Here is a 16,798-nt window from a genome sequence, read left to right as displayed (position 1 = left end):
GGCGCCGGCCGCCAAAATAGTGCTCGCTGAGGCGGCCCTGAGGCTGTGCGGAGCGGGGCGGGGCAATCTCGGGATGGGGCCCCGGAACGAGGCGTGAGGGCGGAGCCGGGGCTGCTGGGCGAGGATGCAGTGGGGCCCGGGAGGACGGAGCCTGGACGCGGCGAGGCCCAGGCGCGGGAGCGTGGGGCCCGCTGCAGGAGACGTGGCCCGAGCCCGCGGATGGAAGTGGGGGCGGGGCCCGAGCCTGCGGGTGGAGGCGGGGGCGGGGTCTACTCGCGGGGCGGGGGCCGGTGTTGGGGGTGGACAGGGCAGTGGCCTCGGCTGGCAGTGGGTCGTGGAAAGGGTTGGAGGAGACCCCAGGTCTGGCCAGGACCCAGTGGGCCCTGCTGCCTCCTGGTCGGCTTCCGCTGCACACGCTAGCCCATTGCATCATCGTGTCGTACAAACGAGGGCTTTGCGACCATGGCACTTTGTGGTTGGAAGCTGTCAGACGTTTGGAAGGATGTGTTTTGGGTGGACTTCTTCCTAGAAAGTCCTCAACAGGCTCACCTGTCTGCAATGGGAACGGCCTCCTGACCGCGAGGTCCGCTAGACAACCACACTTTCCAGGAAAGAGAAGTTTGGGCGCTCATACCGCCAGGAAATAATTGGTAATTTTGCTAGCAGTGATAATGGCGTGGTTTGTCTCCAGACACGCGCACGTGGATGGCCGCAGACCCCGCCCAGGCGCTGCCTGACCCCGGGCGACCCCTTCCACAGTGACAGCTCCGACATCCCCAACAAAATGGCCACCCTGGCCGTCCCCGACAACCTGGCCATCCGGGCCACCCAGGCCATCCCGGTTATCCTGGACATCCCTGCGACCCTGGACACTCCAGGCACACCCAAGGCGCTCTCTCTCCACGCTCTTTTATCCAGCGGAAAATACAACAGCTGAAACGTGGACAACAGGAGACGGGCTGGGCAGGGGCTGCGGCAGGAATACCCCATCCCCAATCCCCGAATCCCCAGTACAACATCCGGGGCCTTCCTTCCATCTGTCCACCTCAGTAAGGGTGGCTCAGAGCCCCACTCAGCCCCAGAGGTGCCACTCCAGAGGTGGGGCCCATCTCGTGGTCCCCAACTCTGCCTGAGCCAAAACAGGAGCCTGGAGTCCACAGGGGACATGACACTAACTTCTGCCTAAGCAAATGCCAGGTGTGTGTGAATGTCTATAAAACTATCATGAACATATCCAAATTCCCCCTAGAGGGGCCAGCCCGGTGGTGTAGTGGTTAAGTTCGCAAGCTCTGCTTCCGCGGCCCGGGGTTTGCAGGTTCGGATCCCAGGTGTGGACCTACGCACAGCTTATCAAGCCATGCTGTGGCAGGCATCCCACATAAAAAAAAAAAAAAAAAGTAGAGGAAGATGGGTACAGATGTTAGCCCAGGGCCAATCTTCCTCAGCAAAAGAGGAGGATTGGCAATGGATGTTAGCTCAGGGTCAATCTTCCTCACCAAAAACAAAAACAAATAAATTCCCCCCAGACCATGATGCATAGAGTCTGTGGGAGACCTTTCAGTGCTCTGGGGCCCCTGTAAATTAGCCCGACTGCATGGAGGACGGACACGCAGCTGAAACTAAGACACACAGTGGTTCCATCCCTGAAACCTCCATTGGCTTTATTTGTCCCTGAAGCCACCTCTGGTGTTGGTGCCTTCATCATCTGCTAAGCAGAAGACATGGGCTGGCTGCTACTTGAGAAGCTTCCTCATGGTGCCCAGAGATGGGCTCCTGTACTCCCTCCCAAAGTGGTTCCAGTGGTTTAGGTAGTTAAAGAGCTGGTAGAGCAGCAGCCGCTTGTCAAACCCTGGAGCCTTGGGGATCTTCTGGTGGTAGGCAGTGAAGAAGGATCTGGGAAACCCCCCGAACATCAAAGCAATTGCCAGTTCAAACTCAGAATGGCCATAGAAGGAAGCCGGGTCATAAATAATGGGCCCCGTGTCATCCTCAGCCACATTTCCCGACCAGAGATCCCCATGAAGAAGGGCAGGGACAATCTCTAGGCCACAAAACAGATCTGGGATCTTCACCTATGAAAATAATTATTGTACACAGAGTTATCATGAGACTATGAGCCACAGTCTCCTCACCCAATACTTGGAAATAAGGCAAAGACAACCTCGTGTGTGTTCAGGTCCAACCATGGCACTGTCTAACAAGCCGAAAGATAAGGATCCTCTGACTCCAGGGGAATGTAACTTTCTTACTATTTACTACTAATTTAGGTTCAGAAACTCTACAATACTAATGATTTCCACACAGTAAAGTAGAGAACCTTGGAGCTTATGGTCTTATTGTCCTGGAGAATATGAACCATATAACCTGAGTGGAGTCTTTTTGTACCTAACTTAGCAAACTTGCTCTACCATTCTTTTATTTCACAGCACATATATATCTGCACCTCTTTTGTATCCTACTGGTTACTTCATTAATGAGTTAAATAAAATTTCTTCGATGCATCCTCACCTGGATTGATGTGAGTTGTTTTTAACATTTTGAGAGTTATATTTTGAAACCAGTTACTCTAGAGCATCTGCTGCCCACATATGCTCTCAAAGATGAGAGGTCATACTTTGACAGAGAAGAACAGGGCAAAAGTGGACAAGGAGGTAACAGTAAATGCCACCATTTATGAGGCAGGCACCTACGTTTCACATGAGCAAGGTTTGAAGTTACATGCCTGGTGACCTAGCGGGTGAGAGGTGCACTCAGGGGCCAAGTATGTCCTCAGGTCCCACCCCCTTCCCAGTCTCAGGGCAACAGTCAGGCACTTATGCATCCACGACTTGACTCCAGGGCTCACTGGTCCCTAGTCTGGCTCAGTTCTACCTCACACGAATGTGGTGGGCTCCTAAGAGGACAGCCCCTCTGCCAGAGGATAACTGCTGTGCCCACCTGTAGCCGTGACCAGAGTTCTCGGGCCTCTCGGTCAGCATAGTCTTTCTCAATGAGGTCCAGCTGTGCCTGGAGCCGGTGCCGGGTGAAGAAGGTCGACCAATCATCCTGCCACTCATTCACCTAGGCAACAAGGGAAACAAGGCTGATGCTGTAGCTGGTACCACAGAACAGAGTTTTACGTGGAATCTGCCTAACCCTAGAGCAACCACTAAATGAATACAGCAAATATAGCTATCCAACAAAGGAGATAAGATGGGATCACTAAAAATACTCAGTTAATCCAAAAGAGGGCAGATAAAGAAGAAACAAGGAACAAAGAACAGACAAGACAAATAAAAAATAAACAGTAAGATGACAGATTCAAACCTAACCATATCAATAAGTACATTAAATGTGAATGGTCTAAACACTCCAGTTAAATGACACAGATTGTCAGGTTGGAAAAATAAAGCTAGACCTGATTATAAGCTGTGTACAAGAAATGCACTTTATATATAAAAACAGAAATAGGTTAAAAGGATAGAAAAGATATACCACACTAACACTAGCCAAAAGAAAGCTGGAGTGGCTATATTAATATCAGACAAAGCAGATTTCAAAGCAAAGAATATCAGTATAAAGTATAAAAGTCATTTCACAATGGAAAGGAGGTCAACCAATGAAGAGGATATATAATTCTCAACGTTTATGCCCCTCACGTGCAGCAAATAAGCACGTGAATAGACACTCCACGTCATTCAATCATCAGGGAAGACAGAACCTCAGTGAGATACCACTTCACAGTTGCTAGGATGGCTATAATTTTAAAAAGTGGAAAATACCACATATTGTGAGGAACCGGAACTCTCATCCATGGTGTGAATGTAAAATGGTGCAACCACTTTGGAAAATATTTTGGCAGTTTCTTAAAAAGTTAAATATGAACCTACCTAGCCATTTCCCTCCTAGGTATTTACCCCAGATAAATGGAAGCATTTGTCCACACAAACTCTCCTACATGAAGGATCATAGCAGCTTTATTTGTGAAAGCAAAACCTGGAGACAACTGAGATGTCCTAACAGGTGAATCAATAAAGAGACTGTGGTTTATCGTACATGGAGCAGACTTCTGACACATGCAACAACATGGATGAATATCAAAGTGATTGTGCTGAGCAAAAGACGCCAGACAAAAAAAAGAGGTGATATCACATGATTCCATTTATCTTAAATTCCACAGAATGCAAACTTACCTGTAGTGACAGAAAGCAGATCAGTGGTTGCCAGGGGCAGGGAAGGACAGGAGGGAGAGATTACAAAAGGGCACAAGGACACTTTTGGGGTGATGGATGTACTTATTGTCCGGACTGTGGTGAGTGGTTCTCTGGCGTGTACATATGCCAGAACTTACCAAACTGTAGAGTTCAAATAGGTGCAGTTTATGTCAATTATACCTATTTTTTTTTTAATTTTTTTTAATTTATTTATTTTTCCCCCAAAGCCCCAGTAGATAGTTGTGTCATAGCTGCACATCCTTCTAGTTGCTGTATGTGGGACGTAGCCTCAGCATGGCCGGAGAAGCAGTGCGTCGGTGCGCGCCCAGGATCCGAACCCAGGCCGCCAGTAGCGGAGCGCACGCACTTAACCGCTAAGCCACGGGGCCGGCCCTAATTATACCTTAATAGAGTTGTTTTTTTAAAAAAAGATGCAAAGCTTATGTTATACAAAGGGTCACTTTGTGAAACTCCTTAGGGGAGGAACTTTCCAGAGATCAAACCCGATCTCTCTGGTCAGCGTCCTCAGCATGGAGACATTCTCTGTCCAAAGCTATGGTCGCTTTGCCCCTGTGTTCACCCCCTTGGTGCCGGCTGCACCTCGAGAGAAGTTGGGGAGGCCCCCTCCCCAAACAGCCTGAGGTGCAAGGGGGTGGCATCCGCTCATTCCCCATCTGCCTGTCCAGGCCCCTGGTGTCCAAGGCTCTGTCTTACTCCTGGATGACCAGGTCATAAAAGACATAGATTGAGTATTGGGAACTGGAGACCAGCACTGGCTAGCCCAATCCCTCCACCTGGAGAGAGGGACCATGATCCCCTCACCCACGGAAAGACTTGACCTTCCCCTGAGCTACCAGAGGCAGGGCCACCTGGGTGCACAGCTGGTGGAAGGACCAGCCTTCACCTTGACACAGGGTAGTATAGCGCTTAGGGCCCACGCTCTGAAGCCAGACTGGGTCAAATCCTGGCTCCTCCACCTACTAGCTGAATGACCTCAGGAACATCACTTGGCTTCTCTGTGCATCAGTTTCCTCATCTATAAAATGTGTCAATGATATTATAGGGCTGCTATGGCAACTGGGTGAGTTGAGTCAGAAAAAGCACTTAGAAGGGAGTCTACAGCCACCAGGCAGTCATGCTGTGGAGCTAGTGGTCCCAACACGGTTTAGCACGCTAGGTGTCTGAGAAGCCCACCATCAGCACTCAGGGTTGCCCCACCGTGGCCACAGCCCCCCCAAGAACCCACTCGGCATGGATGTTAGCTTAGGGCCAGCCTTCCTCAGTGAAAAAAAAGAGGAGGATTGGCATGGATGTTAGCTCAGGGCTGATCTTCCTCACAAAAAAAAAAAAAAAAAGAAATGATTCCATTTACATGAAATGTCCAGAGCAGGCAAATCTGGAGACAGAGAGATTGGTGGTTACAGTGGCTGAGGGCAGGTGGAGTGGGGAGTGACTACTAATGGGTTCATGGTCATTTTGGGGTGATGAAATGTTCTGGAATTAGATAATGGTGATGGCTGCACACAACTAATATTTTAGTAAATATACAAACACCACTGAATTTTACACTTTAAAATAGTGGAGTTTATGTCATGTGAATTACATGTCAATAGAGCTAAAAATTTTCCAAAGGCCCTAGGGTGAATGACCAGGACTAACTTGCTGACCTTGCATGCTGCCCCACACCACCTGCTCAGTCTCCCACACTCATCACGCGCCCTCCTGCGATATGGCCTTTGCAGTTGCTATTCCTTCTGCTTGGAATGTTCTCCCGCGTGCCCCGCGGCTCCCACCTGCTCCAGGCTCAGCTGAATGAACCTCGGCATCTGCTCTCCCCATCCCAGCTCATGCTCTGCTTTCAGAAATCAGGTGGTCAATCCTCCTGGTGCCCAGGGGACTGGCTCTCTGTCACATACAGGGGTGGGGTGACCACGTAGCAGGGGCATCCTCACCCAGGCACTCACCTGCGGGATGAAGCCGCAGCACGTCACCGTGTGGAAGCCGAACTTGGTCACATACTGGGGCTCGGCACCCTCAGCCCTCCAGCCTGTCAACAGAGAGAGCTGCTTGTCTTTCTCTCAGGTGCCAGACCTCAGCAGAGTGTCAGGACAGGCCCGGCTGCACTGCTAGAACGTGGGTGGTCTGAGGCCGTGCTACACGTGGTAGCCGTCGGTCAGCATACAGATCAGCCAGGATACTCCCACCACAAGCACACTGGACAGCAGGGCTGAGTGTAGAAGGGGTCATGAGCCAACTCCACTAGCTTATCAGCTCCATCAAAATTCTTATTTAACAATCTCATTGTCATACTGCAGTGTAAAGGGAGATGGTCACACGGGCACCAACGCAGGTTAGATGCAGCCGTGTCAGGGGCGCAGGAAAGCAACCTGAACGTACCCACTGTGCTCGCCTCCTCCTTCCACTTCTGCCTGAGCTTCTGGTTGTAAAGGTGCAAATCCGCCATCTGGTCTCCAAGTCTTGACGCCTGACTGAGGGAGGAAGAAATGCAACCTATCAAAATGAGAAATAACAACAACCAGCTATCAAGTTCCATTTTGAGAAATGTCCTGAATACCTTAAAAACTACTCTCCATTCTTTAAAAAGTGAAAAACGGACTGCAGGCAATGACCTTTTCCAAAAACAAAATGGTGTAAAATCAGCAGGAGGGGGCAGGTGGGCTTCAACAGAAGCTTTAAGGGGAGTGAGATTAAGGGACAATGCTCGAAAGTGGAAAAGCAGCCTCTAACTTTGGTAGAAACAAATGTAAGTCACATATAAGAAAAGACTGGGATGATAATCATACAGCAAAATGTTAGCGGTGGCTGGTCCCTGCCAATGGAATTATGCGTGGCTTTATGTCTTCTTACATGAGTTTGTATTTTCACTTGTTTCTTTTACAATGAATATATGTAACTTTAATAATTAGAAAAAATGTTAAGGACTTCAGATAATTACTAGATCAGACCTTACTCTACCCAAACTGAGCTGGCACAGGTGCACTCTCCAGCACAAGGCAAGGGATGGTTCAAATACACTTATTCTACACAGCTTCACTGGAGCCAAACTAACCGAAAACCAGTCCTACACCAGAAAGCAAGAACTCCTTGTTGCCAGGTGTGATTCCTGGCCCTGGCCCTGCTGACTGGGCCGAGCAATGCAAGCAGCTCTGCAAGAAGCTGCTCCCTCTGCCTCTGTCTCTCTCCGTCTCTCTCCCTCTTTCTCTGTCTCCCTCTCTGTCTCTGTTTGTCTCTCTGACTCTCTCTCTCTCTCCCTCTTTCTGTCTGACTCTGTCTGTCTGTCTCTCTGTCTCTCCCTCTCTATGTGTCTGTTTCTCCCTCTCTCTCTCTCTGTCTCTCCCTCCCTCTCTCTCTCACACGCGCACGCACGCGCGCACACACACACACAAGCACGCGCTCACCTGCTCAAACTCCTCATCTTCAGATGCTCCATCACAAAGGCAGCCCCACCTCCAGGCAGATCAATCACCTTGATGGGCCGAGGTGCCCGCACCAGGCCAGTGCTGCGGAGGGCCTCCAGGCTGGCCATCTCCCCCTCAAACATCTGCTGGGCCTGCATCCACAACACTGTATGAGCTCCGACTCCAGCAGGGGCCTCTGCAGCCAGGCTGTGGCGCACAGCCCTGAACAGAAGCCACCGCGTGCAATTACAAGCACCAGGACCTTCAGTTACTGAAAACTCGCTGGGAACCAGGCACTGGCCCCTCAAGGAGTGGGTGCAATATAGCCCCTGTGGGAGATCAAGATTTGGCCACCCTGAAATATATCTCTTTACCTTGATTGTTTTCTCTGAGGGACATCTGACCTCCCCCACTAACTGCCTAAAGAATTTGACATGGTGGCTCCTTCCTGGAACAGATCTTCTATCATGATGGCTATAAAGATAATGTAGGATAGAGGTTACAATAGCAAAGGCACCAAGCCTCTTTTATCAAAAAACTCTGTCTCTCCCTGACCACATTATCTATAGATGACCCCAAAAAGAATTGTCCTCCTGCCCTCTGAAGTCCCAGGCCACTACCCACCCCCAACACGCTCCTCGCCTTTAGCTGCAACACTTAAGCAAGCAGCTTAGACAGAGGGACGAGTTGCTCATTTCTGAGTTTCTCCCATGTATACATGTTATTAAACTTGGTATTATTTTCTCCTGCTAACCTGTCTTGTTAATTATTTGGCCAGCCATAAGAACCTTAAGGAAAAGGGCAGAGGGAGATTCTCCCTCTTCCCCCGACACCCCCTTCAGATGGGAAGGGGATGCAAGGATGAGCTGCACCTCAGGCTTGGGGTGGGCAGGATGCAGACACCCCTGCCATGAGCGCTTGCTCTGAGAGATGAGGGAAGCACCGGCTGCAGAGTTTCCAGGGGTGCTAGGGGTACTGCGGGGTGCCGGTGGGGTGCCTCAGAGTGCGGGTTAGTGGAGGGGCTGAGGCTGTGCCTGGCTTCCCTTCCAGCTTACTCGACCCCTCTCTGCATCAAGCAATCACAGCAAAGGAGGGGTGGCATGCCAAAACAACTGGGGCACACATTTGGGGCACAAATTTGGGGCAGGGGAAGGCGGGGGCTGGGAGGTCAGCTGGGCCTGGCTTCGGGTCCAGGGCCCGTCCTCAGAGGCAGCACCCAGCAGGGCCCGGGGCTAGGAAGGAGCTGTGCACCTAGCAAGAAAGAAGATGGGCCACTCCCTCAAGCAGTAGAACAGCCTCCACTGGAACCCAGGGGCCTTCTATTTCCAAAACATTTCTCACAAATATCCCAATTTTAAATTAGGTGAACTCTCACCTTAGGTACACTATACCTCGGTTAAAGCTGCGTTTTAGGTTTGTGAAGACCTCTGGCTACAGAATTGCAGGTTTTAAAAAACTGACTGTCGTGAATGAGACCAAAGCATCTATTTCCACACATGAAAAGAATTCCATCCTCTAATTCAAAGCACCTGACAGGAAAACGAGGCAAGGCATCCTCCTAACTGCCCAGCACACCTGGAATCGTGGAGCAGGGGTGGCTAGCCCCCAGAGGGTCTCACCTGTCACCTGCTCTCGTGCATTGATTGAGCACCTACTGTGTGCCGGCACTGAAGGTTTCAAGGGCTCCGCCTGGAGGAGCTTTCAGGGACCAGTGTGAACCCTGAACCCAAAACTGCTTCCTGGAGGGTGGGGCCTATCATTTTGAGGGATTTTATCTCTGAAATCAGATTTCTCAACAGTTCCCTGTGCCAACAGAGCAGGGATGCCGGAACAATCCACACCCTCATCCATCCCAGAGGTGGGCAGTGCTGCAGGGGGATTGGGAAGGTCACCGCCACCACGGCCTCACCTCAAAGGGGCCGCAGCCCACGGAGCACGGCGCTGTCCTAGGCACCTGGGTGCACACACCATGGCTAACTTTCCTCATTTATAAGGTGTTCCAGTTTCCATATTTAGTTAACAGCAATATTTCAAGCAGGCGATGGAAACCAGGTCCAAACACAAGTACAGCCCGTGAGTAGAGGCAGCGTTCGCCTGGCCATTGGGGTCCCTCGTGGGGTCCTGGCCCCCCTCCTGCCTCTTCCCACCTGCTGAGGAGGACCCACAGGTGCGAGGAACCCTAGGCCAGAACTGGGTCCCAGGGAGGGGGAGAAGCAGCCCGGACTCCAAGCCTCGCCGCCCCCAAGCTTGAGGGTGGAGAAATGAAAGCAAAACCCCAAAACTCCTGTGCATCCAGGCGAAAGGAGGGAAATGCCTCCTGCAGCGGACGAAACCCGGGGGTCTCGCAGAAAATGCTTGAGCCCTGCTCGCCCTGCAGGTGCCGGCTCCGCAAGGCCATGGGCAGGCAGACCCCGGGCTGTGAGTCCAGGCCCGGCCCAGGAAGGGGCCACCTCGCCCCGCGCCCCTCCCCTATCCACTCCCCTCCCCTATTCCCACCCTCTCCACCCGAACCCCTTCCCCCTCTCGGCCCTGCACGGCCGGGTCAGGCCGCGGGTGGGGGTGGGGGCCGCACCTGCGTCCTGCGGTTGACCTTGACGAACACGGGGCCCGCGTCCGTGTCGTAGGCGCGCCCCTCGCTGATGCAGCCGGCGCCCGGGCTCCCGAAGGCGCGCAGGGTCGCGGTGCGCAGCTCGGTGCGCAGCAGCTGCTCCATGGGGGCGGGGACCAGGGGAAGGGAGACACGAGAACGAGGGAGGGACCCGGGGAAGGCGCAGACGGCCAGGCCGGGGCGCGAACTCCTGCTGCCAAGGCCACTGTCCGCGGGGCAGGCGCCTGCGGGCTCCAAGCACCCGGATCCCGCCTCCCGGGCAGGGTCCACCCTCCGGCCTGTCCTCTCCCGGGGTGGGGCAGGCGAGCTCCCCGTCAGGGACGGACCCAGCCCTGAGAGAGAGAGGGAGGAGGTCTCCGATAGGAGGACTGAAGTGGGGCGGTGCCCTCCTCATGGGCCCACAGTCGTGTGCCCGACAGTCTGGGGGTGGGGGGGGGGGGTCCGCCCGCTGGGGGATACGCCCAGAGCACTGTAGGGCCTGACCTCCCTGCACAGAGGTTCTGTGAATCCTGGCAGGGCCTTGGCCGAGACCCCTCCCACCTGGCGGGACACAGGACCGGTGTCCAGGGGAGACTGGATTGTCCCTGGGCTGCAGGTCACAGGCCTGCCTGGGTCTCACACTGCCCAGTGTTGGGAGAGAGAATCTCCCTCTGCCCTTTTCCTTGAGGTTCTTATGGCTGGCCAAATAATTAACAAGTTAGCAGGAGAAAATAGTACCAAGTTTAATAACATGTATACATGGGAGAAAGCAGGGAAGCGAAATTTCTCAGCACAATAGCAGAAACTCTCCTCTTAAATACCATGTTCAGCCAATGACAAAGGAGGGTGTTGGGGGTGGGGGGAGTCAGTTACAGGAGATTACCACTAAAGCACTGTAAACAAGAGTAAGGTTATTATGCAGATTTAAGGCCTCACCTTCCACATTGATAAGTTTCTAGAAATGAGGTCATCGCCCCTCTTCCCAATACAGAGAGGGAGATACCTTTACAAATGGAGATTTCCCTTATAAATGTAAATGTTTGTCTGGCAACTCCTTGCAGGCCATCCAGAGAATGTGGCCAGAGAGACATAAGATGGGCTTGTTGATGCCTTTTCTATTGTAACATCTATTTTACATTATATTACAGCCATCAGATAGAAGATCTGTTCCAGGAAGGAGTTACAATGTCAAATTCTTTAGGCAGTTAGTGGGAGAGGTCAAATGTCCTCAGAGAAAACAACCAAGGTAAAGAGATATATTTCAGGGTGGCCAAATCTTGATCTCCCACACCAGACAAGGCGGGGGGGTCTCATCACGTCCTGCCAGGCCCCAGGCACTGCCCAGTGACACCCATTGCTGGCACTGGGTTTGTTCCTCAGGGCACCTGGTGCCCATCTGAGATAGAGGCTGCTCTGGGGTTTCTGATCCCAGGCGGCGGACCCCGCCCCAAGTGGGACTCCTGATTACAGAGACTGGCTGCCCTGGGAAGGGAGCTTCAAGACACACACACACACACACACACACACACACACGCCCATGTGCACACACCTACGAACAGGCACATACAAGGTCACTGCGGAAGAGCAGGTGGGACGGGAGCGATGGTGCGGCCATCTGCCAGGGGCACCTGCCCCTCCATGTCTTCCTCCTCCTAGCTTTCTTCTCTCAATCTAGTAAAGCCTGCCCTCCCACTGCATCTTGAGAAAGGATTCCTGAGCCTGGCCGTCCTGCTTCTCCCAGCACCCTGGGGGTGATGTTGGTCTTGACTGAGCCTTCTTCCAGGCCGTGGGTGTGGTTTGCCCAAGCAGGATCTGAACGTGACGGGTGGTAGCCAGGCACACCATCTTACTGGTCCTGAACCCAGGCATGGAGGTCACTCCCCAGGCCTCCCAGCTTCCGTCTGAGCAGCCCTGGGTCTGAGTGCAGAATCCTCAGCGTGAAGACATATGCCAAGGAAAGCATTTTGACTTTGCAAAGCGGCACCACCCTCCTCCCAAACCTGCATTTGAGCTGTGGCTTGTGGTCGAAGCTCAAGTGAGAGATGTGACTCAGGCATTTCCAAGCAGCCCGGTGAGCTGAGTCCCCTTCTCCACTGCAGCCAGCCTCCTCATTCTCGTGCTCCAGGAACCAGAATTATGGCTGCAAAGGTGCAGAAGGTGCCTCTCAGCCCGCAACTGGAACCCAAACTCAGGGAGCTGTGACGGGAGTTCTCAGGACACGACATCGTTAAAGGGAAATGTGTCTGGGGGGCGTGGATCTGGGTTGTGGGACAGGCCAATGCACCAATGGGGCCACTGTGCAGAGGAGGGACCTCCTGCTTACTCAGACCCCTTACTGTGAACACAAAGTCCAGTGGCACCGAGAATGAAAAAGCTCACAGCCAAGAAACGTCCCATTGCTCCGTGTTGGGGGAGCCTCAGGAGGGACTTGTAAGGCTGCTCAGAAAAGGGGCCCCAGGAAGGCAGCTGAGGGCACAAGCCCCAGGGCCATCACCACAGCCCAGTCTGAAATCAGGCAGCAGGGTGGGGGGTGGGGTCCTGAGGCCCTGGCTGCAACCTGGAGCCAGCAGGAGCCAGTGGACACTGTCCAGGTGTCATCGCTAGCCCGTCATTGCACTGGGACCACGTCCCCCGGGGCAGATGGCTGCTCTCAGAATGGGACAGGAATTCTGCCACCTCTTCAGAATTCAGAGATGGCTGTGATCCAGCTGCTTTTCTACACCCACTACAGGCCCCCACCACTCTGGTCACTGTTTCTGAATGTATTCCAGTGTGTCCACATACTTCACCACGAGGAAACCCAGGCAGTCAGGCAAGTTCTCATGCAAGAAGCTTTTGGAAGCAAATTTCAGTGGGAGAACAAGGGGATGATAGATGAAGCGTGTCCCCCAAGCTGGGAGACATGCACCAGATGCGCTGAGCAGCACTCATGGGCTGGCACTCCCACCAGGAAGCTCATATTCGACAACCCCGTGGGTGGCGTTGGGATCGAAGCTCCAGGAACATACCTAAGAGCCCCCTGGTGCTGGTCTTCCCAATGCCAAGTGCAGCATGGTTTCCATTACACCAGAGTGGAGTGCTGTGAGGCTTCTAGGAGGGTTTTTGTAGTTCCTAAGCCCTCCGCTAGGATCTGCCATGGAGAGACACACATCTCATGTGATGCAGTGTGACAGCGTTTGTTAGTTTCATGTCTATTTGGAGCACAGGTAACTTCGTCCAGAGGTTGGGTACACTGTTCTCTGCAGCAAATTGAACTTCTTTCCACACTTGCATTTTCCTCTTATTCTGGCTGTAATTACTCAGATTCCCTTTGAATCCCAAAGTTTGCCAAACACCATCCCATAACAGAGTCCCACCCACCTCAACGGTTTACAAGTGTCCCTCCGACACCCCCCTTCAGACATCAGCCTCAAGACAGCAGAGTGAATGGGAGGCCTCCACAGTGCACAGACCAGCTGTGAGGGGCTCGGTGCAGTAAGACAGGACCCTCTCAGAGCCTCAGCTTCTGTGTTTAGGGGCACCCACCCTAAGTCAGACCCTGTTCCACAAGAGTTCCCTCTCAGTTGTCTCAGCCCATGTTTTGAGCCACAAACCTAGAATGAGCCTAAAAAGAGATCTCAAAATCCAAGCCCTGGGCCGGCCCGGTGGCTTAGCGGTGAAATGCACACGCTCCGCTGCTGGCAGCCTGGGTTCGGATCCCAGGTGCGCACCGACACACGGCTTCTCTGGCCATGCTGAGGCCGCGTCCCACATGCAGAAACTAGAAGGATATGCAACTGTGACATACAGCTATCTACTGGGGCTTTGGGGAAAAAAAAGGAGGAGGATTGGCAATAGATGTTAGCACAGAGCCGGTCTTCCTCAGCAAAAAAAGATGAGGATTAGCATGGATGTTAGCTCAGGGCTGATCTTCCTCACAAAAAAAAAAAAAAAATCCAAGCCCTGAAGATACACACTGCACTCCCAAGAGAGCCATCCAGGCCTCACTCTCATTCTGTGTTAGACCACGTTGGTTATGATCCCTGTGTTCCCAGAGCAGCAGGTTAGAGTTGAAGGAGGGAAAAGTGAGCAGGGAAAACGGGGACAGAGGGAGATGAGTACTAAGACAAAGGGAGAAGTCTCACGTGAAACATTAATAACGATGATGTGACATCAACTGAAAGGGGGATCACTCAGCCCCCTGCAGCCAGGACCCTGTAAAGGGCAAAAACTGGGCAGGCACAGCTGGCTGAGGCCCCTCAACATGAAACAAATGGCCTGAAACGTTTTTAAACGCACAGAGGGAAGCAGTGTAATGACCGATTTGGACCATGAAGACTCTAATCAGGAAGGTATTAAAGTACATTCGTATCCTCTGTTTAACGTAAAAAAGCCAATGTTTCAGCTCCACTGTCATCCAAGGGATGCAAAATAAAAAGCTTTGGGTTGGAAAGATAAACTTCAGTTATCCAAAGACTGACTTCTGTGGACAGGTTCATACCCAGATAATGAGGTGTTCTGATATAACATTCCCATTTTCAGTAAGAAATAAGTACCACTGCCCCAGAGAGGAGAGCTGAGGGACCTCAACAGGCACTCAGGGTGGCCATCTCCCTGCGCCTCCTGCCTCTGAGGCCTCCTGTGATGAGAGCCTGTGATGCTCTCGGCTGCCCCAAAGGGCATGAACCTCTCCCAGCTCTTGTCCATGACCAAGGAACCTAGGAGCTGTATCCAGAGCTCGGCCCTGTGGGTCTAGCTAAATCTCTCCATTGTTTCAGATGTCAGCAGGCCGCTCTGCAAGGACAGGAGGCAGGCTGCTGTCAGGACACCAGGCATACAACCGTCCCTTGAAATGATGCCTCTATGTCAAAACCTCACCACCCTACTCAGCCTAGAAGCCCAGAAAACAGCAACTCATTCTCAGATGATATGTGCAGAGGGGCTTTCACAGGACAGAACAATCCACAGACAGCAACTCTGGGTGTGTCCAGGGACCTTTTGGCCTGAGTCTTTTACGATTTTGGCAACCCTTTATCCATATCATGTATATAAAATTATGAATACAACATTAGGTACAAAAGGAAATATTCTAGAATGGAAAATTGCTACAAATTGCAAAGTTTAGAAAGCCAGGAAGCTCCACAGCCCTGTGATCACTGTTGGTCAGTTCAGTGGCTGCCAAGGTCTGTGGCGCCTTCTCCACATCTCCACCTTGGCTCTCACTCCCTCACCGCCTCCCTGAGATCCGCGCGGCAACACTGTCTCCCTCTGGAGGACTGAAGCACTTGACTCTTAATAGTTTGGGAAAGCTCAGGCCTCAGCTCTCATCCCCAGTAACACTAGGCTGACATAGCAGTGCTGTTCAGGGCTCTGAGGGGGCTGCTGTGGGGCTGAACCAGCCATTGCCTGGTCCTGGCAGAGCACCCCGAGGATTCTCTCGGGGGTGTTCGGGCCATTCTCCTCGTCCGGCGGCCCAGTGTCCTATTACTTTCTCCAGTGACCAGCAACTAGGGGAGGCTGCCTCACCATCTCCAAACCCAGCAAGGACCTGCGAGTGACGCCACCAGGAGCCAGAAGGCATCTCTTCCCCTTGCCACTGACTTGTGGTTCCCAAAATGCCAGTCTGGGCATTCACCTACTCGATGGTTCACGTTGAATTACGGGAACACGAAATGGAGACTCTTCTCTTAAGATCCTCTAACTAAACAAATACATGTTCTATCCAGCCTCTGTCCTCTGACCTTTCTGCTCCTACTTGATCAACCACAGAAGGAAGGAGCCCTGAGCTGCGCCCCCTCAAAAGGTTTCAGTTACAGAATAATTATCTCTGTGGAAGACCTCAGGTCTGGCCACTGCCAAAACCAAAACCCCGGAAACCAGTGTGTGTTACCGACACATGGGAATACAGCAGCAGACATGCTGTCGGAATGAAGCTAGCTCGTGGCATCCTTCCTTCAGAGACAGTTCCCAGTTTCCCCAGGGAGTAAACAGGCTAAAATCTTGGCAAAAAGTAGTCTAGGAATCACTAGGTCTGAAACTCCTACAACCTCAAGCTCTTAACAGTGACAGTTCTCTCTCCCTTCCCACAAAACCAAAACTCTGAAGGCATCAGTTCTAATGGATAAAGAAAATATAGTATATACATATGTATACAACAGAATACTACTCAGCCATAAAAAAGGGCAAAATCGTCCCATTTGCAACACAAATGGACCTTAAGGGTATGATGTTAAGTGAAATAAGCCAGAGAAAGACAAACACCACCACATGATTTCATTCACATGTGGAAGATAAACACATGGACAAAGAGACTAGATTAGTGGTTATCAGAGGGGAAAGGGAGATAGGCATAAGAGGTAAAGGGGCACATATGTATGGTGACAGATAAAACTAGACTACTGGTGGTGAGCACAATGCAGACTATACAGAAACTGAAATATAATCATGTACACCTGAAATTACACAATGTTTTAAACCAATGACCTCAATAAAATAAAAAATGAAAGCATTAGTTCTGCTTCTGAGTCCCACTGAGGGGCCCTGACCCGTAACACAGAAACAAAAAGCAGACAAGAGAAAAAAACGAATCAGGGCCGGCCCCGTGGCTTAGCGGTTAAGTG

At 52.0% G+C, this 16,798-nt stretch overlaps 1 protein-coding gene across 2 annotated transcripts; it reads right to left on the bottom strand.

The window, feature by feature from the left end:
• Positions 1–1,642: 1,642 nt before the first annotated feature.
• Positions 1,643–12,368, bottom strand: FN3K (fructosamine 3 kinase). 2 transcript variants are annotated; one of them, XM_058561990.1, is made up of 6 exons: positions 12,200–12,368; positions 7,613–7,764; positions 6,591–6,682; positions 6,158–6,240; positions 2,938–3,060; positions 1,643–2,072 (listed from the first exon to the last, which is right to left on the bottom strand). In XM_058561990.1, the coding sequence occupies exons 1-6, from the start codon at positions 12,254–12,256 to the stop codon at positions 1,734–1,736; spliced, it is 846 nt and encodes a 281-aa protein (XP_058417973.1). In that variant the 5' UTR covers positions 12,257–12,368; the 3' UTR covers positions 1,643–1,733. The 2 variants fall into 2 exon arrangements, with proteins under 2 accessions (XP_058417973.1, XP_058417972.1); XM_058561989.1 differs by lacking the exon at positions 12,200–12,368 and adding an exon at positions 10,185–10,461.
• Between the last annotated feature and the right edge of the window lie 4,430 nt (positions 12,369–16,798).

Source organism: Diceros bicornis, chromosome 18 (genome assembly GCF_020826845.1).
Source record: "Diceros bicornis minor isolate mBicDic1 chromosome 18, mDicBic1.mat.cur, whole genome shotgun sequence".
NCBI classification, from domain to species: Eukaryota; Metazoa; Chordata; class Mammalia; order Perissodactyla; family Rhinocerotidae; genus Diceros; species Diceros bicornis.
The sequence above is the reverse complement of the archived record's forward strand: the minus strand, read 5'-3'. Positions and strand labels throughout refer to the sequence as shown.